The sequence below is a fragment of the Triticum aestivum genome, chromosome 1D (genome assembly GCF_018294505.1).
Source record: "Triticum aestivum cultivar Chinese Spring chromosome 1D, IWGSC CS RefSeq v2.1, whole genome shotgun sequence".
Lineage (NCBI taxonomy): Eukaryota > Viridiplantae > Streptophyta > Magnoliopsida > Poales > Poaceae > Triticum > Triticum aestivum.
In genome coordinates, this window is record NC_057796.1 from 492,574,774 (window position 1) to 492,600,257 (window position 25,484).

The following is a 25,484-nucleotide window of genomic DNA, read 5'->3' on the forward strand; positions in this document are numbered from 1 at the left end:
TCAACAATGAATCAGGGTACCAACAATACCATTCAGGTGATTGGCCAGCACCGCAATTTGGAGCATAAATGTATGAATGAATGTTTCTCTGCACAAATATAGCAAGAAGAGAATTATGCCACTGTCTGCAAAGGCAGTAAAAATAAGCAGTTCGATCCAAACAATATCATTCTTAAATTAGTTCTGAATTCCTCACATTTTTGTAGTGGGCAAATTATATGTCAAACTGAAAGCTAGTGGGTTATTATAAGACTGAAATGAATTAGCTGCAGCGTCAGATATTCTTGCACTTTGACATAGTATCTAAGTTTATCAAAATCTAAGGAAAATTCAGCTACTAGCAAAACAACAATAGTAACATAGTAAACCATGAAATTTATGCAAGCAGTGGCCTGCACAGGCAGTGTGCTGAAAACTAGTGCCATCCAACATGTTGAAATGGAATTTAATTATTACGGGAGTTGTAAACATAGATGCATAGTATGCCATTAGATGGTAAGGTGAGCTACATTCTGAAGTTTCAATGCTAGAGGAAGGAAAACAAAGGCATCACATGGTTTAAGTTACAAAATCCATACCGGGGATCAGTGCCAGATAATGATATATGAACCCATCCTACTGGCTTCAAAAGGTCCACCGTTTTAATTTCCTGGAAGCATGGTAAATATAGTGGCCCATTATTTCAGATCAAAGACAATATTATCACTGTAAATTTGATTTTTCAAGGATCGGTTCAGTGTTCACTGGACAAGCAGGCGCAATGCAGAGGAATTGCAGAAAGAGACCAAGTTTCCCAATCAATATTTCAATAAGGTAATCCTATGATACGTCACAATATGATGTTGACAATAAGGTAGTGTAATCCATAACTATAACAATGAAAACATGCAGCAGCCCCCAGGTCTAGAAACCCGAATGCACAGACCAGGCCACCAGTTTGGTACAAGATGAAGACCAGGGGTAGAAATCAGAACTGAAAGGGCCAGACATCAAATGCCATCCTCAAGCAACAACATTTGCTAAGTCCTCTGACCATCGAGCACAGATCAGAAGCCCCTGAACATTGTTGAAACGACGATGTATCGCGGTGGAGGGAGTTACCACCTTGAGATTGTGGAAGCCGTCGCCGGCCCGGATGGAGATCTTGCTGGGCGTGTAGCTCTCGTCCAGCTTGAAATCCACGTACAGCACAACAAGCTGAAGCCCCCAATCCAGCAACAGATTAAGTTAGAAGAGAAAAAGGATCAAACGCCATTTAGACAAAAATGTAACGGAAGCAGCAACTACTCATGGTGCTCACCTGCAGCTGCACCTTCTTCTGGAACTGGATGTTGACTAGGTGCGGCTGCGCGCCGTCCGACCTGACAAAAATAAAATCCACCACCGACGGCGGCTCGGCTCAGCCCGTGATTCCGCGAGACAGAAAGAGGAGAGATTTCGACGGGGGGAGACGACGAGGACGGGTAGGGCACTGACTGCCAGTAGGTGTCGAGGCTGTCGTCGCGGAGGGAGGCGACGCCGTTGCGGGGCTTGCAGGAGCTGACGCTCCAGGCCTCTCGATGTGGTGTGAGTGGTTGGGAGTAGGAGGGTATCATCTTCTCGATGCGGATGTTGCCTTCGGAGTTGGCGAAGAGCACGGCGAGTATCATCTTCCTTCTCCCTCCTCTCCGGCCGATCTACTTACCACCTCGGCGCGCGATCCCCTCCGATCTCTCTCTCTCTCTCTGCCGCGTGCGCGTGCGCGTGGGGTGTGGTGTGAGGGAGGGGGAAGGGGGCTCGCCATGGTCTGGAGGGAGAGGAAGAGGCGGGCGGCCGGGGCTTCCCGATCTAGATCGAAGTGGAGGGAGGTGGGTGGGTGTGTCAGGAGGAAGGGGAGGGGAGAGAACGTGACTAGAGGGAGGGGATAAGGGGTGATAGCAATGGCGCACTGGTAGGGGTGCGCCATACGTATAGATAGCAATGGCGCATCTTTTACCGGTGCGCCATTACTAGTTAAAACTAGTAATGACGCACGGTGGAAAAGTGCGCCATTAGTAGTTTTGCAAAAAAGGGAATAAAAAATATAATCGAAAAAACAACATTAGTGGCGCACTTTCCAGCAGGTGCGCCATTACTAGTTACAACTAGTAATGGCGCACTGTGTCTGGATGCGCCATTAGTATGTTTGGACAGGCGCACTAGTTAAATTTTTTTTTTGATACTAATGGCGCACCCTGGGCCAGGTGCGCCATTAGTAGTTTCAACTCTAATGGCGTATCAGAAGGTGGTGCGCTATTAATATATACTAATGGCGCACCGCTTGTCTGGTGCGCCATTAGTGTCAATCCCATCTATAGCCCTTTTTCTAGTAGTGCATAACGGTCCACTCTAACGGTGTTGCCATGCCATCACTTTCTGTGGGCCCTATTTGTCAGTTTTCGTATCAAAACATGGTCGACTGTTGTTTTAGTGTTTTCGGCATCATAGGCTGTCAGGGAACCCTGTCGACATGACCATAGCAAATTACTACTGTAGTTTGTACGGATCCACACGAGTAACCAGCGCGAGTGAAAATATGCAGATGGAAACACAATCTTGGATCAATGCAATTGAATCTGTAGCTCGTACCCTCTTTCAAGATGCTTGCCCCTTCATACTGCTAGCTCTTGGTATCTGTGTGCGCATGGAGGCACAGCAATTGCATACTTATTGTTCAATTTTTTCTCTAAAAAAGAAAAAGGATTCTAGGTTGTGAAGCAAAACTAAAGGGATGTGGATAAAGGGAGGGATGATAGAAAGAAGGAAGAGGAAATAAATAAGATATAGGATTCCACTATGTATGGTCTATGAATTATATCATAAAAGGCAATGTGATAAAGCATCAATATAATAAAAATAATAGAGAATTAAAAATTATAACTTGAAACAAGAACTACAAATTTAAAGCAATAATAAAGAGCCGCCCGGGTTAATAAAACTAAGAAAATTAACTCGGAAAGAAATTTTTTGGAAGCTGAACTCGAAGGTCCCACCAAGGATAGACCCGCATATTGAAACGCTTTTGCAAGGTGGATATCATTACATCAACATTACATAATAGATGGGGATACATACAAAAGGCATACAATGCCACAAGAATACATCAACACATCATACATAAGATCAACATCCGACTACGGATGAAACACAAACAGAAGCTCAAATGACATCCACCCTGCTAGCCCAGGCTGCCGACCTGGAACCTATCCCCTGATCGAAGAAGAAGCAGAAGAAGAACTCCAAAACAAGCAACATCGCTCTCGCGTCATGATCATCGCAATACCTGTACCTGCAACTGTTGTTGTAGTAATCTGTGAGCCACGAGGACTCAGCAATCCCATTACCATGGGTATCAAGACTAGCAAAGCTTAATGGGTGAGGAAAGGATAGTGGTGAGGTTGCAGCAGCGACTAAGCAAGTATGGTGGCTAACATACGCAAACAAGAGCGAGAAGAGGAGCAACGGAACGGTCGTCAACTAGTAATGATCAAGAAGTGATCCTGAACTCCTACTTACGTCAAACATAACCCAGAAACTGTGTTCACTTCCCGGACTCCGCCGAGAAGAGACCATCACGGTTATACACGCGGTTGATGCATTTTAGTTAAGTCAAGTGTCAAGTTCTCTACAACCGGACATTAACAAATTCCCATCTGCCACATAACCGCGGGCACGGCTTTCGAAAGATAATACCCTGCAGGGGTGTCCCAACTTAGCCCATTATAAGCTCTCATGGTCAACGAAGGATATTCCTTCTCCCGGGAAGACCCGATCAGTCTCGGAATCCCGGTTTACAAGACATTTCGACAATGGTAAAACAAGACCAGCAAGACCGCCCGATGTGCCGACAATCCCGATAGGAGCTGCACATATCTCGTTCTCAGGGCAACACCGGATGAGACTAGCTACGAGTAAAACCAGCCCTCAAGTTTCCCCGAGGTGGCCCCGCAGGCAGCTCGTTTCAGACCAGCACTTAGAGAAGCACTGGTCGGGGGGGGGGGGGGGGGCTAAAATAAAGATGACCCTCGGGAGCGCGATTCCCAAGGGAAAAGAAATAGGTGGTAGGCAAATGGTAAAACCAAGGTTGGGCCTTGCTGGAAGAGTTTTGTTCAAAGCAAACTGTCAAGGGGGTCCCATAAATCACCCAACCGTGTAAGGAACGCAAAATCCGGGAACATAATACCGATATGACGGAAACTAGGTTGGCAAGAGTGGAACAAAACACCAGGCATAAGGCCGAGCCTTCCACCCTTTACCAAGTATATAGATGCATTAATTAAATAAGAGATATTGAGATATCCCAACAAAAACATGATCCAACATGGAGCAATCTTCATCTTCACCTGCAACTAGCAACGCTATAAGAGGGGCTGAGCAAAGCAGTAACATAGACAAGCAACGGTTTGCTAGGAAGGGTGAAAAGGTTAGAGGCTGACATGGCAATTTGGGAGGCTTGAAGAGCAAGTGATAGGTAGCGCAGCATAGCGATAGAACGAAGCAACTAGCATAGCAATGATAGTAGTGAGATCCAGGGTAACGGTCATCTTGCCTGAAATCCCGCAAGGAAGAAGAACGAGTCCATAAAAAAGACAAACGGACGTAGTCGAACGAATCCTCACAACTCCGGAACGAAACCGAAGCTAACGAGAGAAGCAAACCGGAAAGAAACAAACAACATGGTAAACAACCAACACATAAGCATGGCATGATGCGCAATCAAGTATGATGCATGTCCGGTTTAATGAGTCATGACATGGCAAAGTGCAACAAACAATACTACAAATTAAGTGGAGTTCAATATGCAACGAGTTGCATATTGACGAAACACCACATGCATTTATTTAGTTTGCTCTCGTTTATGTACCCAACAATATTAAATGTTATTAAACATGGCAAGGGGTGAAGCATAATAAAACTACCTATCTAGGCAAGTTAAATGAGGCCGGAAACAACAAACAACAATTCCGGAAAATCCCCATATGTCATTTAGCAATTTGATGCAAACAACAATTTTAAACATTTTAAATGTTGTTATCATGATGCGGATGACATATGCAAGTTTTATGCAGTTTTTATGAAAATGTTGACATGAGCATGTTATGAAGCATTTGGTCAGCATGGCGGGACGAAAAAAGGTGCCACGGCGGTGAAACGGAAATGGTGCCACGGCAACATTCCGGTCCGGGTAACTCGATTGAGATACCGATGCAAAAGAGAAGTGTGCGGATGTGTGGAACACGCAAGAGATGGGGAGTGATCCCGGATTCCGGGTTCCCACGGGACGGCGGCATGGCGAACGAGGAGGAATATGCAAAGACAACTCGGGCACGGAGCAAACTAGGGTGCATCTCATACAACACATGCATTTGTCCACGGGCATCGTCTCGAGGTTATACCTTCGAAGCGTGCATTCGGGGCGGAACACGTTCGACGAAGGAAGTAGTGGTACACGGGCCGTAGTAGAAGTAGTCGTTCTCGCGACGGTAGTAGAAGTAGTGGTACATCTCATAGTGGAACTTGGTGCATCCACGGTATTCGGGCGTAGTGGTACTCATTCCATAGACGAACTTGACGGGACATGGTTGTCGTGGTACTTGACGTTATCCGGGACGGTCTTGGTGTATCCGTGCATAGAGGTACTGGCAGTTTTGTGTAGTCGATCTTGTCGGCCTTGACGATCCAAAACGAAGCAACACCAGGGCCTCGGGTGGCAACAACAAGGAGGCAATGGAACAACGGGCTGAGGAAGATGCGGCGCTGGGCTGGGCCTTGGCGTGCTAAGGCTGCTGGTAGTCTGAGCGAGCGACGCAGAGGTGGGCTCGAAGCGAAGCAGGGGCGGCGGCGTGGAGCTTGACGGCGGGGACTTGAAGCGGGCGAGGAGGCAGGGGCTCGGCGACTCACGCGATGCAGGGGAGCTTGGCGCAAGGCTTCAGTCGCCTGTCTCCCTTGCAGACGAGGGCGAGGCAGAGGTCGGGCAAGGAGGAGCTCGGGCGGCTCAGCGGCGCGGCTGACTTCGAGCGCAGGGAAGGAGCACCTGGCGCGGGCTGCGGGGACCAGCGCGCACGGGCGCTCGTGCAGAGAAGGCAGGGGACTCCGGGCTCCTGGTGGAGCTCGTCGTCAGCGGCGATCGCAGGCCGGCGCGGTGGGATCGAGAGGCACGGGAGGAGGCCTCCACGCATTGGGGACGAGGCAGAGGAGGAAGGGTCACGCGCAGGGGGAAGGTCGAGGCCGGCGGCGCAACAGCAAGAGAGGAAGGCAACGCGAGGAAGAAGGAGGGGATCGAGAGGAGGGGGGATCGAGCAGGTGCCGAAGACACCTATGCAGGTGACGCAACCGAGCTCAAGCGGGAGTTCGACTAGGACCGGTTCATCTCCATAGCGTTTAGTGTCAGCACTTTCAGATGGCAAACTTGATAGTACCAAACTGCCAATCGTCTCTTTTTGATACTAGCTAGCAGGTCAATGGAAGACTTCAATTTTGCTAGAGCACAATGGAGCAGTTAGCTAGGAAGTACTATAATGAATCTGAAAAAGACAAGTTATAAAGCATGCATCTAAAGCTTTGTATATCCAGGGAAGCAACTCAGAAATGATCGAGATGCGGAGGGCATTTACATAACAAGCGACCTTTGTAAGAGGAGCTTCGTTGAGAAGGCCTGCCTTGGGTCTCCTAGTGACATTCGTATCAGCAGTGTACCCAGTGTAGCTGCCCGTGTGGCTAGTGTCTCCTCGGAGTCTCTCAAGAATGAACTAGCACTAGCTGATCGTTGGGAGATGATCGCAGGTGTATGGGTCTGTATTTCTTCTACCTTCAGTTCGCGTGTGTTATTTGCCAGCACAAAATGCTTTGCTACATCGCGCGTAGCGTAATTGTGATTATGGGTTCCACGCAAAGCAGCAGAGTGCTCCCTTCAATTCTCTGATCCAATTGATGAACATGCATGACTCACAACAGAGCAAACTGCAGGCTTCAGAGGACCTGCTACGGTTCACCTTAAGCGCAGCTACGTGGCCCGTGAAATCCAATGGATATATACTTGTGGTGATCGACAGGGGATGTGCTTAGTTGATCTCCACCGTGATTCGCCCACCTCATGGCTGAAATTGACAGCAAGTTTGTCCTCGTTCATCAAGATGAAGCTGGGTCGTCTGTAGAATGGGGCGTCAGTCATCATAAGGGTGACCATTTTTCGAGGAGATGATACAAGAAACCTGTTGATCTTCGACGAAATCGTCATGTACATGGGACCATGAGTAAATACCTACGTCCTAGTCAGGGTATGCTGTGACTTGTGACACTCCGTTTGGTGGTGCATGCATATGCATTCATTCCTGTACTTGGCGTAGCCGATATTGGAGTCTGAGGTTTGAGAATCAGAAAAGAGTTTCAGACTTAGTTGGAGTGCCCGTGAAGAGGGTCCTTTGAAAAACAACTTGCAACCGTGCATGTAAATATCATTCTTTTTCGACTTTACTGAAAAGGTAGCACTCATTTGGATTTTCGACATACTGAAAACTTGGAGATGCACGGGTACATAAACGATTTGATAGACATTGAGAGCTCTGAAGCGAGTGCATTTGGCTTCGGAGTCTGCAATGTTATTCATCAGAACTCCTTAGCGCATTTGCCTCACAGTACAGCTGGTTTGTTTTAGGCGGCAAGACATACCACATGAGAGAGTTCCTTTGAAATCCGACCATTAGCAATGTGTCGTGTTGATGTTGTGTGTGCCTAGGATGGTCATATCAGCCCTTGGGATTGCTCCACCAGTTATAAATACCCCCCTACATCAACAATAGAGGGTTGGCTGCTCCGTGAAATTTAGACAGAGATTGTATGAGCAGCCCATTTTTACCCCACAGATCTTAGAGGATGCTAGTAAAGAAAAACCCAAAGCCTAAAACTTTCAAGTGATTAAGCATCACTGAGGAGTTTGATTGAAGCTGAACTTAACCTATAACTCTTGTGGATTGTGCATTCACTAGACAGATATGTGTTTGTTCTGAGTGACCATGAGTAAATATGGACGCACCAAAAAACAAGTCTGTGAAGGCCTTGGAGATCTCTCTGAGCCCCGAAGAACAAGCCTATGAAGGCCTTCGAGATCTGTCTTCTGAGTTGAAGCTCAGTCCCTCCAACCAGACGCGGAGTTGTACCAACAACTTGAACTGTGTGAGCAAATCAGTGTGTTCACTAAGCCATCAGATTCTTTGTCCTCGCATTCAATTTACATTAGCTTGTACCATGTGTTGCAGAGAACTTGTTCCCTCTATGTTTCCTATTGCGAAGACTTTGATGTAACCCTTTCTATTTTGCTGCATGTGCTATGTTTAGTTTGCCTTCGTTGTGTTCATTCTATCATGTTTATGCTTCTGTCTTTGACATGTCCGTTCATATTTATGCTAAGTACTTTGCTGTTTGTGTACTTTATCTTCACTACGACAATCTATGTTTGTTGTCCTAGTTTATCTTTGGTTAGTTCATTTTATCCGAAATATTTTTGAAAATCTCTCATTCACCCCCTCTGGTCGATATTTGCCCTTAAAATTGCAATTTTCAAGCTCCAGCGAGCGACATACAATCGAACGAAGAAGATGATCAACATGATTTTAGATGTAATTTTATTTTTTGTTAATCATTTTGTGTTTTGTTGCCTTTTCACTGTACTATGTATTGTTTTCCATAATAATCTTCAAATATAAGATGCCATTGGTGTCTTTAAACAATTAGCTTTTGTCAAAGTAAGAAAAGTTAAAAGTACATTTTTTAAAATCTCCTTTCATTATAGAAAAATATTGACAATTTTTTCAAAGTATTCACGAATGTAAAAATATAATTTTGAGCTAAAACAAAATGTTCTAAATTTCAAAAAATATTTGTGTATTTCAAAAATGTTTCTGAATCTAAAGATAATGTTTATGCATTTGAATGAAAAGATCCTGAAATTCAAAAAAGTTCATAAATTTAATAATGGAGAAAACGATCTAAATAGTAGTCTCCTCCATCAACTTGATTGTGTTGGTTGGAAATTCCAGAATTTCAAAAAATGTTCAGGAATTTAAGGAAGAAGACAGTCATTGTGGTTTTAGATGTGATTTTATTTTTGTTGTGTCTTGTTGTCTTTTCATTGTACTGTCTATTGTTTTCCTTAATGACATTTAGTTATAAGATGCCTTTGGCCATCTTGAAAATTTTAGTTTCTGCTATTGAATAAAAAAGAAATGAAAATGGGTTAACTTAAAATAATAAAGAACTAAGCCTCCTTTTTATAGAGAGAACTGCGCTTTACTTTATTCAACAACAATGTTCAAAGGGACTGTGTGCAAGATCATGTGGCTCCACAAGCCACACATGTTAACGAAAGTCTAAAGACAAAGAGTATTTAGCTAGACTATCTCATAATTCCTTCTCCTAGTTTCATAAATAAACCAGCATGCTTCAAAATCATCCTTTCGATCGTTTAACTCCCTGATCACCGCGGCATGCATCCCTCTCGTATTTTCAACAATGTCACTGATAGCTGTCATACTATCAGATGAAAATCGGAACATTCCTCACAAAAATATCAGAGGCTAGTGCATGCGCCTCACTACACGCCAAAGCTTCAAGAGTAGGAACATCTGTTATGCAGTTAAATGTGACTAAAGACGAACCAAGATATGTTCTGTTCCGATCCCAACAAACAACAGAAACCGCACCTCGATCTCCAGTTCTTCCAACCGCCCCATTTACATTGATCTTGACCAAACCTTGTGGCGGCGGGCACCATGGCAGACACCTCAGAGCGTTCCTGGTTTCCGGAGCCATTTTCTTTTCATCCTTCGAGATAGTTTCCAAGTCACGTAGATCCAAGTCATGAGAAAAAAATGCTGAAAAAGATAGAAAAACACATAAAAATAAGAAGAAGAAACCGCGTGGAACCTTCCAAAAATGGTGCGGAGGGTTCCGCGAACCGACCCTCAGAAGCTTCCCCAAACTGCTCGCTAGCACATATTGGATCGACCACTTTCATCGATCCATGTGGGTGACCCGTGCTTGTGCTTCGCATTAAGTGAGAAATAACATTGTAGACATTAAGTTGGCATACATTTCACACATGATCCTCATAATTGGGCCAGCTATGTAAAGCCCAAGCACCGTTTTGAGCGGCACTTAGCTCGGATAGCGTCTTTGAATAGGAGGGGAACAATGAGCAAACACACACCTATTCTAGCCATTTATGTTGGCCCATTAGCACCCCGCGTGGCTCCTCTGCACGATTAAAAAGTATTCGCCTAGTAAGCTAAGAAAAACTGGATTCACAAAACACTTTGCTTGATTTTATTCTGAATGATTTTTTCATTTCTTAAAAATAGTCGTAAATTTGATAATATTCATGATTTGAAAAGACAGTCACATATATAAAAAATGCTCATGAATTTCAAACATTGTTTAGAAATTTTATAACTTCAAAAAACTTAGAAAATCCACCTAAGGTTTTTAAAAATGTGTGATTATAGAAATGTTTGTGAATCTTAAATAATATTCAAAATGTAAAAAACTATGAATTTGAAAAGAATATTTACAACTTATGAAACGTGTCTTCAAATTTCAAAAAGATCATGAATTTGGAAGAAATTTCAAATCTAAAAAGTTCACAAATTTGGAAAACATTCAGAAATTAAAAATATTCATGAATTAATTTTTTTGTGAAAATGAAAAGTATGAAAAGAAAATGGAAAAAGACGCCAAAGAAACAGATAAAACTAGTAAAGAAAACATAGAAAAAACCGATGGGGAAGAAACAAAAGAAAAACTGCAATGGGTCGGACGCTGCAGGGGTATGTGATTGCTTGCCAAAGAAGAAAGAATCGGGGCCCTTTTTCGAATGGAAAAATTAGAAAAAGCACACGGTTTGGGTTGGGTCTGCTGGGAAGAGTATAAGGTGGCACACCGGACCTTCTAGAGAGCGCAAGAAACCGATGGGAATAAAAATAAGTGTCGAGAAGCAAGAAAATCTTTAGCGTCTATCTGAAAATTTTCGACCTATATTTGTTAAAATACCAACATGCATTTAGAAAAAGTGGAAAGGATATTTAAAAATATAAATAAAACAAAAAAGAGAAAGAAAACGGATAAACCAGTAGAGAAAATCATTGAAGAAAGAAAGGAAAAAGGCAAACAAAATTTTCTAAAACTGCATGGATGGTTCCCAGAACCGCTATGGCTAGTTCACCTCTTCTGCTATTGGGATGCGGCCTGCTATGAATGCTAGACGCGAGTGCTTCTTCAAACTCGTAGAATGTGAGATATAGGATTTTTAGTTATACGATGCCTTTGGGTGTCTTTCCAAAATATAGTCCCGACAAAGAAAAAATAATTAAAAGAAGAAAGAACAAGAAAACTTACAAAATCTCCACAGGGTGCAACCCAGTTGGGTAGAAACCTACTAAATTCATGTTTTTTAAATTTTGTGAACATTTTTAAAAATCATGGCTGTTTTTGGATTTCATGATCATTTTTTCAAACTTACAAACAATTTTTCTAAATTGTATGTTTTTATAATTCATGTATATTTATCAAATTCATGTACATTTTCAAAATCATGAACCATATTCAAAATTTGAACATTTTTTAACTTTCCAACACATCTTTTAATTCATGAACGTTTCTTAAATTCGTGGACACTTTTCAAATTCATGAACATAGTTCCAAAATCCATGAAAATATTAAAATTCGTGAAATATTTTAAAATTAGTTATTTTAAAAATTGATAAATATTTTTTGAAAATCATGAACACCATTTAAAATTCAGAAAATTTTCTAAACAAAATAGAAGAACCACACTAGGTCGACCGTGATAGGGTATGCGATTGCTTGATAAAGAAGAAAGAATCGGGCTTGTTTTGTGAAAAGAAAAAAATAGAACAAGCCCGCCATTTTCTAATGATATGGCATGATAATAAAATAACTAGTTATCAAAGGAACTAAAAATAAAATTTGAAGGAAATATGCCCTAGAGGCAATAATAAAGTTGTTATTTATATTTCCTTATATCATGATAAATGTTTATTATTCATGCTAGAATTGTATTAACCAGAAACTTAGTACATGTGTGAATACATAGACAAACAGAGTGTCACTAGTATGCCTCTACTTGACTAGCTCGTTGATCAAAGATGGTTAAGTTTCCTAGCCATTGACATGAGTTGTCATTTGATGAACGAGATCACATAATTAGAGAATGATGTGATTGACATGACCCATCCGTTAGCTTAGCACTATGATCGTTTAAATTGTTGCTATTGCTTTCTTCATAACTTATACATGTTCCTATGACTATGAGATTATGCAACTCCCGAATACCGGAGGAACACTTAGTGTGCTATCAAACATCACAACGTAACTGGGTGATTATAAAGATGCTCTACAGGTGTCTCCGATGGTATTTGTTGGGTTGGCATAGATCGAGATTAGGATTTGTCACTCCGTGTTACGGAGAGGTATCTCTGGGCCCTCTCGGTAATGCACATCACTATAATCCTTGCAAGCAATGTGACTAATGAGTTAGTTGCGGGATGATGCATTACGGAATGAGTAAAGAGACTTGCCGGTAACGAGATTGAACTAGGTATTGAGATACCGACGATCGAATCTCGGGCAAGTAACGTACTGATGAAAAAGGGAACAACGTATGTTGTTATGCGGTTTGACCGATAAAGATCTTCGTAGAATATGTAGGAACCAATATGAGCATCCAGGTTCCGCTATTGGTTATTGACCAGAAGTGAGTCTCTGTCATGTCTACATAATTCTCGAACCCGTAGGGTCCGCACGCTTAACGTTCGGTGACGATCGGTATTATGAGTTTATGTGTTTTGATGTACCGAAGGTAGTTCGGAGTCCCGGATGTGATCACGGACGTGACGAGGAGTCTCAAAATGGTCGAGACACAAAGATTGATATATTTGACGACTATATTCGGACACCAGAAATGTTCCGGAGAAGTTTCGGATAAAACCGGAGTGCCGGAGGGTTACTAAAACCCCCCGGGGGAACTAATGGGCCACATGGGCCTTAGTGGAGAGAGAGAGGGACGGCTAGGGCAGGCCGCGCGCCCCCTCCCCCTTGGGTCCGAATTGGACTAGGGAAGGGGGGGGGGGGGCGGCGCCCCCCTTTCCTTCTCCCTCTCTCCCTCTCCTTCCTTCCCCTCTCTTCCCTTGTTGGAAACCTACTAGGAATAGGATTCCTAGTAGGAATCCTACTTGGGGCGCGCCCCATGAGGGCCGGCCGGCCTCCCCCTTGCTCCCTCATATACGGGGGCAGGGGGGCACCCTAGAACACACAAGTTGATAGTTGTCTTAGCCGTGTGCGGTGCCCCCCTCCATAGATTTCCACCTCGGTCATATCGTTGTAGTGCTTAGGCGAAGCCCTGCGTCGGTAACTTCATCATCACCGTCGTCACGCCGTCGTGCTGACGAAACTCTCCCTCGACCTCAGCTGGATCTAGAGTTCGTGGGACGTCACCGAGCTGAACGTGTGCAGATCGCGGAGGTGCCGTACCTTCGGTGCTCGATCGGTCGGATCGTGAAGACGTACGACTACATCAACCGCGTTGTCATAACGCTTCCACTTTCGGTCTATGAGGGTACGTAGACAACACTCTCCCCTCTCGTTATTATGCATCACCTAGATAGATCTTGCGTGATCGTAGGATTTTTTTTGAAATTATTGTGTTTCCCAACAAAATTTTCTAAAGAAAATTCGTCACAAAGAGGCTTGATCTTGGTGTGGTGAGTTCGATCTCTTCTTTCGAGTTGTTCAGCGGCATGCCCCATTTTGCCCAACCATGTGGATTGATGGTGAAGGATTGCAAGCATGCATTGCATGCAATGATGCCCCAACCAATGCTACTTGAGCGGGTTACTAGATCTAGTTTCGAGCAGCGGGTGGTTATTCCAGTCTTATAGTTGGCTCAATGCACTTTCAAGCTCCGGCGAGCGTCCTACAACTGAACGAACAAGATGATCAATATGGTTTTAGATGTAATTTTATTTCTTTGTTGGTCATTTTGTGTTTTGTTTCCTTTTCATTGTACTATGTATCGTTTTTCCACGATAACATTCAATCATAAGATGCTCTTGGTGTCTTTAAACAAGTAGTTGTTGTCAAAGTAAAAATAAATAAAAGAATATTATTTTTAAATGTTTGTTGATTATAGAAAATATCGACACATTTAAGTGTTAACGGATTGGAATATATATGTTTGAATTAAAACAACATGTTCTGAATTTTTCAAGAATGTTTCTAAATCTAAAGAAAATGCTCAGGAATTGGAGAAGAAAAATCCGGAAGTTTAATTTTTTATGAATTTAAAAATGGAGAAAATGAGCTTAATAACAACCTCCTACATCGGCTAGATTGTGTTGGTTGGAAATTCTAGAATTTCAAAGAATGTTACATGTCAGGTTTCAGACAAACTTATGAACTAGACGCTATTTTTAATAATCAATTCTCTCAGGAATCTTTGTTTTTTAGGGCGTTCCAGACACATAAAATTCCAAAAGATTCCTGACATGAGTATTTTTTTTCTTAGGAGTCTACCCCTATTTTTTTGCTAGATCAACCCTAAAAATAGGGGGCATACCTTAAGGCTTTCACCATCTAATTTAATTAAATTAGATGCTTCAAAGCTAGCATACAAACTTGTAGCATTTTCCTCCTCCGAGTTAGTATTTAAACTACCAAGGAGATCCTCACCATTTTACAGTCAGGTGTAGAAATTTTCTTGTCACAACATTTAGCATAAAAAATATCTTTACTAGAAGTCTCAAGCAATTTAATAGTACCAACAAGACTATGATGATTATCATTTTTCAAATCAACTACTCCAAGTTTCATAGTTATATGAACTAAAGTGCTTTTATAAGTATTCAGAACAGATGGGACCACATTAGTTGATCTAGTTCTAGTTCTTGTTGGTCCTAGTTGACTTATTAGATCTAGCCCTAGCCACCTCTAATCCTCATAATTAGAAGCCCCGTGTGGTTCTAATCTCTTCCCTCTAATTCTCTAGCGATGATTAGCTTTGGACGGCGAAGAGCTACCGGATCGTTGAGACCGTACGCTTGCAATCAAGTAGAGAGGCCGTGCTTTCGGTCTTCCGTTAGAGGGATCATTTGAGGGCGGTTCACGGGATCGTCATCGATGTTCGAGGGACATCAAGTACGATCTACACCGACTCGTCTACTTCCGCTGCACTCCTGGAGTCAGTAATGATCGTTGATCCAAACCCGTTATGCATCTTCATATTCTTCCTGGGTGATCGTAGGGTGATTTTTATTTTGTTTTCTACTACGTTTCCCAACATCGCATGCTCGGTTATCTCTTACTCGAGCCATTTACTTATGCGCTTACATTGTGATAGCCTTCGCGCTTGAAGTTATATATCTTGCTATCACTTTGTTGAGCTTAGTGTATTTAGGTTTTGTGCTTGAAACTTTATTTTATTTCACATTTATTCAGGCCTAAACCGTAATTGTTTTAAAATGCCTATTCACAAGCCACGTCGACGTCCACGTCCTTCCACAAAGGATTCTTAGGACCTAGGATCTTCTACTATATCTTCTGAAACCATAAAGAGCGGCACCTTCTCCTGACCACCAAGGCAATCCAGATTTTCTTCTTCCAAGTCATCTCCTCATTCTCCCCAGCACCTTGACCTGAAGTTCATCAAGTTTTTTCCTGATTTTCAAGCTCCAGCGCAGTGTAAGAATATTCATGTAATTATTAAAAAAATGCTAATATACTTAGTTTATATAAATGTTTACCTCACATTGAAAAATTTCTTTGTGGAATGTAAAATTTTGTTTGTGTGGTGTAAAAAATGCCCGTACAATTCATAAAAAAATGTTTTGACATGTATTTGAGGAGTGTTTGACAATCCTTTTCTGAAAAATGTCAACGTCCATTCCAGAAAAGAAAAGGAGAAAAAAAAGTAAAATAAGAAGAAAAAAAGTAACAACATGACAAACATAAAATAATTAGAACTATAATAAAAGGAACAAAACAAAGACCAATAAACTGGCACAGAAAAAGAAAGGGGAATAACCCGGATGGAACCTTCTGAAGCATTAGAGAAGGTTCCCAGAACAGCTAGGGGTAGCGCACATCTTTTGCTAGTGGGACACGGCCCGCTATGTATCGCTAGAGGCGAGATATAACATGCCTACCAAATATATTTTTTAGTGCGGACGAACCTATGGTTGGATGGTTAGGAGGACAGTGATATCCTCAGTCCACCAGGGTTCAAGTCCTAGACTTGAGATTGGTGCTCGCGTTATTCCTGAATTTATTTCAGGCTTTCGACGATGTTCGTTCAGTGGGAGGAGACGTTCCCGTCGACTGCGAGGCGACTCTGGTGACTTCGTAAAATCTCAAGATGCTATGCCGGCTTAGTCTTTCGGGGGTGCTCATAGAGGTAGGGTGTGTGCTCGTGCGTTCATAGGGGTGAGTGTATGCTCGTGCATGTGACTCACTTCGATTGTACTGTGTTCAGGATTTTTTTCCTGATTTTCAAGTTCCCGCGCATTGTAAGAATATTCGTGTAATTATAAAAAATTGCTAATATACTTAGTTTCAAAAATATTTATCTCTCATTGATTTTTTATGAAATCTAAAGTTTGTTTGCGTGGTATACAAAAATGTTGGTACAATTCATAAAATAAAATTACATGTATTTCAACAATATTCGATGTTTATTTTTTTAAATGACAACACCCAGAAAAAAAGAAAATAAAAAATAACTAGCCACAAAATTAAAAACAACAATAAAACCCTCTGCATGGCCAAAGTGGTTCTGTTAGTATCTTCTGAACCCACAAACTAACAGTCCTTCTTATCTCAGGGATAGGGGCAGTTGCAGCGGACCTGGCACTTCCACAATATTTCCTAGCAGCAAAGGCATTCACCACTTGAGTGCCAAATGATTCTTGGGAACAAGGATCTTCTAGTACTCCATCTTCTGAAACCGAAGAGAGTTGCACCTTCTCCTGACCACCTAGGAAATCCAGATTTTCTTCTTCCAAGTCATCTCCTCATTCTCCCCAGCACTAGCATCAACCTCCATCTCATCTTCCTTGGCCTAAAATCATGAACACCTTTTAAAATTCTGAACATTTTCTAAACAAAATAAAAGAACCACATGGGTTTGACCGTGATAGGGTATGCGATTGCTTCATAAAGAAGAAAGAATCGGGCCTGTTTTGTGAAAAGAAAAAATAGAACAAGCGCACCGTTTTCTAAAGAGATGGCATGATAATAAAATAACTAGATATCAAAGGAACTAAAAATAAAAGTTTCTAAAGAAAATTCGCCACAAAGAGAATTGAAACCTACGACGTCTTATGGAGTAGTTTTTATGCTATCACGTTTCATAGCCAGTCCTCAACCTGAGGAAGGAAGAAAAATGAAAGGCACAACGACGGTGACCTCTAATCTAACAAAAAAAGGGAAAGGAAGGAAAAAAAATTGAGAAATGGGAGTCGAATCCGCAACCTCTCTAATTGTTAAGTGTAGGTGTTGTCAGATTTGTTGGTCGTCTTCGAATCTTGGTAGTTAGTGCGTCAATCAAGGAAACCAACTGGCTTGATCTTGGTGTGGTGACTTCGATCTCTTCTTTCGAGTTGTTCAGCGGCATGCCCCATTTTTCCCAACCATGTGGATTGATGGTGAAGGATTGCAAGCCTGCATTGCGTGCAATGATGCCCCAACCGATATTACTTGAGCGAGTTACTACATCTAGTTTCGAGCAGCGGGTGGTTATTCCAGTCTTACAGTTGGCTCAATGCACTTTTAAGCTCCGGCGAGCGACCTACAGTTGAACGAAGAAGATGATCAATATGGTTTTAGATGTAATTTTATTTCTTTATTGGTCATTTTTGTGTTTTGTTGCCTTTTCATTGTACTATGTATTGTTTTTCCACGATAACGTTCAATTATAAGATGCTCTTGGTGTCTTTAAACAAGTAGTTGTTGTCAAAGTATAAATAAATAAAATAATAGTATTTTTAAATAGTTGTCGATTATAGAAAACATTGAATTTTTTTAAAAGTGTTAACAAATTGGAATTTATATTTTTGAATTAAAACAAAATGTTCTGAATTTTTCAAAAATGTTTTTGAATCTAAAGAAAATGCTCAGGAATTGGAGAAGAAAAATCATGAAGTTTAATTTTTTATGAATTTAAGAATGGAGAAAATGAGCTTAATAACAACCTCCTACATCAGCTAGATTGTGTTGTTTGGAAATTGTAGAATTTCAAAGAATGTTACATGTCAGGTTTCAGACAAACCTATGAACTGGACGGTATTTTCACTAATCAATTCTCTTAGGAATCTTTGTTTTTAGGGCGTTCTAGACCCATAAAATTCCAAAAGATTCCTAACATGACTATATCTTTGCTTAGGAGTCTAGCCCTATTTTTTTGCTAGATCAACCCAAAAAATAGGGGGGCATACCTTAAGGCTTTTACCATCTAATTTAATTAAATTAGATGTTTCAAAGCTAGCATACAAACTTGTAGCATTTTCCTCCTTCGAGTTAGTATTTAAGCTACCAAGGAGATCCTCGCCATTCTATAGTCAGGTGTAGAAATTTTCTTGTCACAACATTTTGCATAAAAAATTTCTTTACTAGAAGTCTCAAGCAATTTAATAGTATCAGCAAGACTATGATGATTATCATTTTTCGAATCAACTACTCCAAGTTTCTTAGTTATATGAACTAAAGTGTTTTTATCAGTATTCAGAACATATGGAACCACATTAGAAGCATCATCATTACCTGAAATGTTATTATTTGCAGCATCCCTCTATGTGGCCAAAGTATTGTCGTCAGTATCTTCCAAACCCACAAACTATTACTCCTTCCTGTCTGTGGGACAGGGGCAATTGTGGCCAAAGTAAAATAAGAAGAAAAAATGGTAACAAACATAGAATAATAAGAAGTGTAATAAAAGGAACAGAAAGAAAACATATAAGCTAGCATAGAAAATGCTAATATACTTGGTTTCTAAAAATGTTTACCTCGCATTGAAAATTTTCATTGTGGAATGTAAAAGTTTATTTGTGTGGTGTAAAAAAATGTTTGTGCAATTCATAAAAACGTTTTCACAATGTATTTGAGGAGTGTTAAGCAATTCTTTTTTAAAACATGTCAAACGTCCATTCTAAAAAAAAGGAAAGAAAGGTAACGAACATAAAATAAGTAGAAATGTAATAAAAGGAACAAAAAGAAAACCGGTAAACTAGCACAGAAAAATACAAAAAAAGAAGAAAGGGGAATAACCCGGATGGAACCTTCTGAAGCATCAGAGAAGGTTCGCAAAACCGCTAGGGATAGCGCACCTCTTTGCTAGTTGGACGCGGCCCGCTATGTATCTCTAGAGGCGAGTGCTTCTTCGGTCTCACAAAAGGTGAGATATAACATGGCTACCAAATATATATTTTAGTGCGAACGAACCTGTGGTTGAATAGTTATAGGAGGACAGCGGCATCCCTAGCTCATCAGGGTTCAAGTTGTAGACTTGACATTGGTGCCCGTGTTATATCTGGACTTATTTCAGGCTATCGACGAAGTTCGTTCAGTGGGAGGAGACATTCCCGTCGACTGTGAGGCGTCTGTGATGACTTTGTAAAATCTCAAGATGTTATGCTGGCTCAGTCTTTCGGAGGTGCTCATAGGGGCATGCGTTTATAGGGGTATGAGTGTATGTGAGTGACTTCAATTGTACTGTGCTAAAAAAGAAAGAAGAAGGAAAGAACAAGATAAGCATTAGGGCCGAAACCTCCAAGAAAAAGAACAAGAAGTGCACTGGGCCGGGCCTGCTCGCAAGATTATATAGTCCCGGAGAGCGCAAGAGACCACCACCCACTTCTTCCCCCACCCACTCTCCCCTTCTTTCTTCTCGGCGGAGGCGCAGGCGACAGGAAGCGGCGAACGCGGAACCCTAGCCGCCTCCCACACATCCGCAAGGTACGCTCACCAAAACCCATCGAAATCTCCACGGCTGCAACCTGATCGATGGTGTGTGTGTGTGGCGGTACGGCATTGGGGTGCCGCGGCCGGCGGTGGTGATTCGTTCCGGATTTGTCATCCTAATCCCTCCCTGACCAATTGTTGGCAGGCCGGCGACGATGGCGGCGATTCGGTGCGCGGCCAGGAGGCTCGGTGGCTCCCTGCTCCAGCGGACGCAGGCGGCTGTCGCGGAGGAGGGACGCCGGCTCGCGCCAAGCAGGCTCATGCGCTCCCGCCAGCTCTCCAGCCAGGTCTCCGGCGAGGTATATATCTTAACCAAAATTGACATCTTTTTTCGCATGATCCATCTCAAGACATCAAGGATGTAGCCAGCCATAATCGTATTCTGTGCAATCGAAACATTAGCACGCATTTGTCTCTTCTATTAGCTAGAAACAAGAGCAAATTTAGCTTTCCATCGAGGTATCTAAACAAAAATTGGCATCTTTTATCTCATGATTTATCTGCCGGCATCAAGGATGTAGCCTGCGATGATTGAATCATGTGCAATCGAAACAGCAACATGCATGTGTCTCTTCTATTTAGCTGCTAGATAGATAGACTACTAGAAACAAGAGCAAAATTGCTTACTTGCTTGGCATTGTCATGTATGCTAGTAGTACTGTGCTTGTTTAATCTGACCTCAAGCTGTACATCCTGACTTACTAGCAACAGGACAGCTTGCAAATTACTTATATCATTAAGCAGCATCATTTTTCCTGGTTGATCCGAGCATGATGACCTTTTGTTCATCCCTTTAGCAAGCAAATAGTAACGAGTTGAGATGCATGTTGCTGTGGTTTCTTTATCTTCCTAGCTAGCTAGTATGATTCTTTGACTTCATTTATCCATATACGGCAAGTATGATTCTGTGACTGGTTTGATACACATGCACCATGCATTCTGTACATATCGAATCGAACTTCACTCATCTTTCTTAATTATTTACTAGTTGCAATCAGCTTGCTTACTTAATGATTGGTGGTATGCAAAGCAAGTACAGTGACCATTAGCTATGTCGCTTCTTTTTATCAATCCAGCGTGCTGGCAAGATCCTGAAGAAGGAAGAGCTGGACTGGGAGGAGATGAAGGCGGCGTTAGATAAGTTGGCGGAGCTCCAAAAGGAAGCAGGACCCTCTGTCTTTCTACTGTACGTGAAGATACAAAGTTACTTGATCAATTTTCTTCCTTATTTTCCATTTTGTTTGTTTGACAGGAGTTTATACATATAATCTCATATAATTTGACCAGTTGCCCTACCTCTACCTGCAGGCGCATGATGTCCATCGGACGTGCGGCTAAGACTGTGGTTGTTGGAGCTGCCAAGTTGACACTTGTCTATGTCGCTGCCGCTGTTGCTTTTGGTGGCGATGGGGTAGAAGCCGAGGCTGTTACCAAGGAAAACAAGTGACTTCTGATGGGAAAAATGAGAACCAAAGATTGCCCCAGATGTTTTAAGTTAAATTATGACCTCTGCAGTTTGGCTAGCTAGCACTAGATATGCTATGGGACCTTGTGGTATCATGTTATTATATCTCTATCTAGCTATCTATCTCTCTATCTATCTATTCCAGTAGATTATGCATGAAACTGTAGCTTGATGCAAACATACTTGCATGGCTTGTATCGTACTGTCATGCATTGCTGGTGTTTTTGCAAGTGCTTCCGGCTCCAAGTGATTGCAATCAACTTAGAAGTGTTCACTCTCTGAAGCTAATTTGTGTGACGCCTTGTAACAGATCCTTTCACTTTGTGACTGCTCTGTGTTTTTCTGGTCACCAAGGGGCGGGCTCGTCTTGTTCGGATCCTTTTCACTTCATGACTGCCCTGTTTTTTTTTTCTACATCACCATTTGGCCGGCTTGCCTTGACCTATTCATTCTGCACGTTTCATCCATACGTGCGACAAGTAATTCGGAACGGAGGGAGTACAAACCTGTTCAGTTCAAAATCATGGGGTAACAGGTGCAACTTAAAAAGGAGCAACCTTTCCCTTCCAAGTGCTAAACAAGAGAACACTGGCAAGTTTGTTCTAGATTTTCGATCTTCTACTCTTCTTAATAATCTGGAGAGAGGTTACAGATTTTGCAATCTTCTACTTTTCTTAATACTCTAGAGAGAGGAAACAAAAATACTCCCTCACATCCATATTAATTGTCACTAGAGGTAGTAACAATTCTCAGCTACTCCCTCCTTTCCTAAATATTTGTCCTTTTAGAGATTTCAAATGGACTACCACATACAGATGTATATAGACATATTTTAGAGTGTAGATTCACTCATTTTGCTTCATGTGTAGTCACTTGTTGAAATCTCTAAAAAAGACAAATATTTAAGAATGGAGGAGTAGATGAGAATTACTTAAGTTTCATCTGTACGATTTCGCATTCTCCGGCCCGTTTTTGTGTCGTTTCTTCTTAAGCATCACGCGGGAGTCACTAATTAACGAGTGCTCCTTCGGGAGCCTCGCAACGATCAGCGCCATTTGACGCGCTCTCAGCCATTCGCCATGTGTCGCACTCTGGGCGCTCCCTCCGGATTTTGTTCTTCTTTTTTGCACGCGTTTTCAGCTATTTAAACGGGTTTTTTCGACGTTTTGGTTTTCCACCGATCTTCCTTAGCTTTCCGACAAAAAAAATCGAAAAACAATTTACGTGAAAAAACGCGTTTCCTTTTTTTTCCTTTCGCGAGAGTCACGGTTTTGCTTTCGCGAGAGGCACGGTTTTGTTTTCGCGGAAACGGAAAAAAACGCGTTTTCTTTTTTTTTCCTTTCGCGAAAGTCACGGTTTTGCTTCCGCGAGAGGCACGGTTGTGCTTTCGCGAGAGTCACGGCCGTGCCTCTCGAAAAGGAAAAAAACGCGTTTTCTATTTTCTTTCATTTCGCGTGAGTCATGGTTTTGCTTCCGCGAGAGGCACGGATGTGCTTTCGCGAGAGTCACGGCCGTGCCTCTCAGAAACGGAAAAAATGTGTTTTCTGTTGTTTTCCTTTTGCGAGAGTCACGGTTTTGTTTTCGCAGAGGCACGGGTGTGCTTTCGCGAGAGTCACGGGCGTGCCTCTTTTGGAAAGGGAAAAAACCCGTGCTCCCGGTTTGGTTTTTTTGTCCGGTTTCTTTTGGCCGGTTTTTTCATGAAAAAATATTCGTCAAAACCTACCAACATGGGATCTAGTTTTGAAGATCTCGACGCGAGGAATCCAACGGTGAAAGCGGTTTGAGATTTGGACGCACGGTTTGAGAGATAAAATGTTTTGAATAAACGGATCTACGAAAAAAGGGAAAACTCCCAGGTTGCGACAAGTGGCGTGTCACTTGTCGCAATCTGAGGAGTTGGAGTGATCTTTGCAATGAGTACTCCTCAACTAGTGATTTCGGTATCACGCACGGCTGGTTCCTATATAGCGCTTAAGGCGCTACGTACTACCTCTAGGTCCTAAGTGGGCTGCCGGCCCATATTACCTTCTGGGATATGTTTTCTGTTTTTGTTTTCTGTTGAATTTTTGTGTGTTTTTCTTATCTCACTTTTTTGTTATATTTTTTTGAATTCATGAACATCTTTCAAATACATGATTGTTTTTAAAAAAATATGAACTTCTATGTATTATCCTTTTTGCAATTTTTTGAATTCATGAATATTTTTCCAGATTTTCTGAATTTGAATTTGTGATTTATTTTCAAAGTTCATGAACTTTTTTCAAACTCATGGACATTTTCAATTTCACATTTTTTTTAAAATTCATGATTGTTATCAAACCCATGATTTTTTTGAAAAGGTTAACTGGTCAACAGTCAGCAATTAACAATCAATCAAGTCAAAGGTCAACTGGTCAATTGGTCAGAGGAAACAAAAATGCTCCCTCCAATCCATATTAATTGTCACTAATTCTCAGCTTGATGAGAATTACTTAAGTTTCATCCGTATGATTTCACATTCTCCGGCACGTTTTTGTGTCATTGCTTGTTAGGCATCACGCAAGGCTTGTTTCTATATAGCGCTTAAGGCGACACGTACAACCTCCTCGCTAGGTCCTAAGTGGGCTGCCGACCCATGTTACCTTCTGGGATATGTTTGTCCGTTTTTGTTTTCTGCTGAATTTCCGTGTGTTTTTCTTATCTCCCTTTTCTGTTATATTTTTGTGAATTCATGAACTTCTTCAAATACCTGATTTTTAGGAAAAATATGAGCTTTTATGAATTATCTTTTTTGCAATTTTTTGAATTCATGAATATTTTTCCCATTTTTTGAATTCGAATTTGTGATATCTTTTCAAATTTCATGAACTTTTTTAAAATTCGTGAAAATTTCAATTCCACAAACTTTTTTCAAATTCATGGTTTTTATCAAACCCATGAACTTTTCTGAAAAAGTCAACTGGTTAACAGTCAATCAATTACTCCCTCTATCCCATAATATAAGAACATTTTTTACACGAGTGTAGTGTCAAAAACTTTCTTATATTATGGGACGGAGGGAGTAACAATAAATCGATCAAAGATCAATTGGTCAATTGGTTAACCGTTCAATGTTTAACTTTTTTTAGGTGAATCAACTGTTTAATTTATCAACCGAGCGAGCAAGCGGCCGCTTTGTTGGGCCGACCCACACGAGCAGGCGTGCTAACGTGAGGGTTCCCCGCTGGGTCTGCGCTTGAAGATTTTTAGGTTTCGATTGAGCACACATAGGAAGACTTTAATCTAACTCTCACTTTGACCACCTTGATAGTATGGTTTTCCCTATTGAGTCAAATAGAAGCAAAAGAAACTAGTAAACAAAGTCTACATTTTTGCTTCATTCACTTCAAGAACACCATTTGCTTCAAATGGGTATCCCATATTCTTCAATATTATCACAACAAGTTTAGGGGTTATAACTATTTGTTAAATCAAATCCTCGGGGACTACTACATGTGTAAACTCACAAACACATTATTCCTTAACTATTTTTTCCATAGAATCATCCAAAACCATTAGGGGGACACTAGATACACTTATAATCTCCCCCCTCGACAATTTGATGACAACACAGTTAATGCTTCATAGGATTGAATAATAGTAATTGTAGCAAGGATTTTGGTTCCACGATATAGAGGGCATAACCCCCCCTAGAATGTGCATTGTTGAATAGCTTGTGTTTGAATGCAAGTGCACATGACAGGTAAACTGTGAGGAGCCCCCCCCCCTATATCCTGGAATCTGAAGGAGTGCATTATGTACAGATATAAAATTAAGAATATGACAATGCAAACTAAGTGAACCATGAGGAATATCAACTTGCATATAATTTAATGAGGTAACTGCATGAATAACAAGTGCAGCAGGTATGTCAGATCACATAAATTAAGAGTTTTACAACATATTAAGAATCAAATTTAAAAAGAGCAATGTAACTCAGTAGAAAAGCCTGCCATCGGAAGTT

The 25,484-nt window shown here is 41.5% G+C and overlaps 2 protein-coding genes across 2 annotated transcripts; one reads left to right on the forward strand and one right to left on the reverse strand.

Moving 5' to 3' along the window:
- On the reverse strand, window positions 1–1,649 carry LOC123161596 (anaphase-promoting complex subunit 10-like). The gene is made up of 5 exons (XM_044579413.1): window positions 1,477–1,649; window positions 1,301–1,361; window positions 1,105–1,197; window positions 579–649; window positions 1–88 (listed from the first exon to the last, which is right to left on the reverse strand). The coding sequence occupies exons 1-5, from the start codon at window positions 1,647–1,649 to the stop codon at window positions 1–3; spliced, it is 486 nt and encodes a 161-aa protein (XP_044435348.1).
- Window positions 1,650–19,937: 18,288 nt separating this feature from the next.
- LOC123183387 (uncharacterized) lies at window positions 19,938–21,821 on the forward strand. The gene is made up of 4 exons (XM_044596183.1): window positions 19,938–20,031; window positions 20,183–20,336; window positions 21,114–21,223; window positions 21,346–21,821. Exons 2-4 carry the CDS (start codon window positions 20,193–20,195, stop codon window positions 21,482–21,484), a joined length of 393 nt encoding a protein of 130 aa, XP_044452118.1. The 5' UTR covers window positions 19,938–20,031; window positions 20,183–20,192; the 3' UTR covers window positions 21,485–21,821.
- Window positions 21,822–25,484: the final 3,663 nt, after the last annotated feature.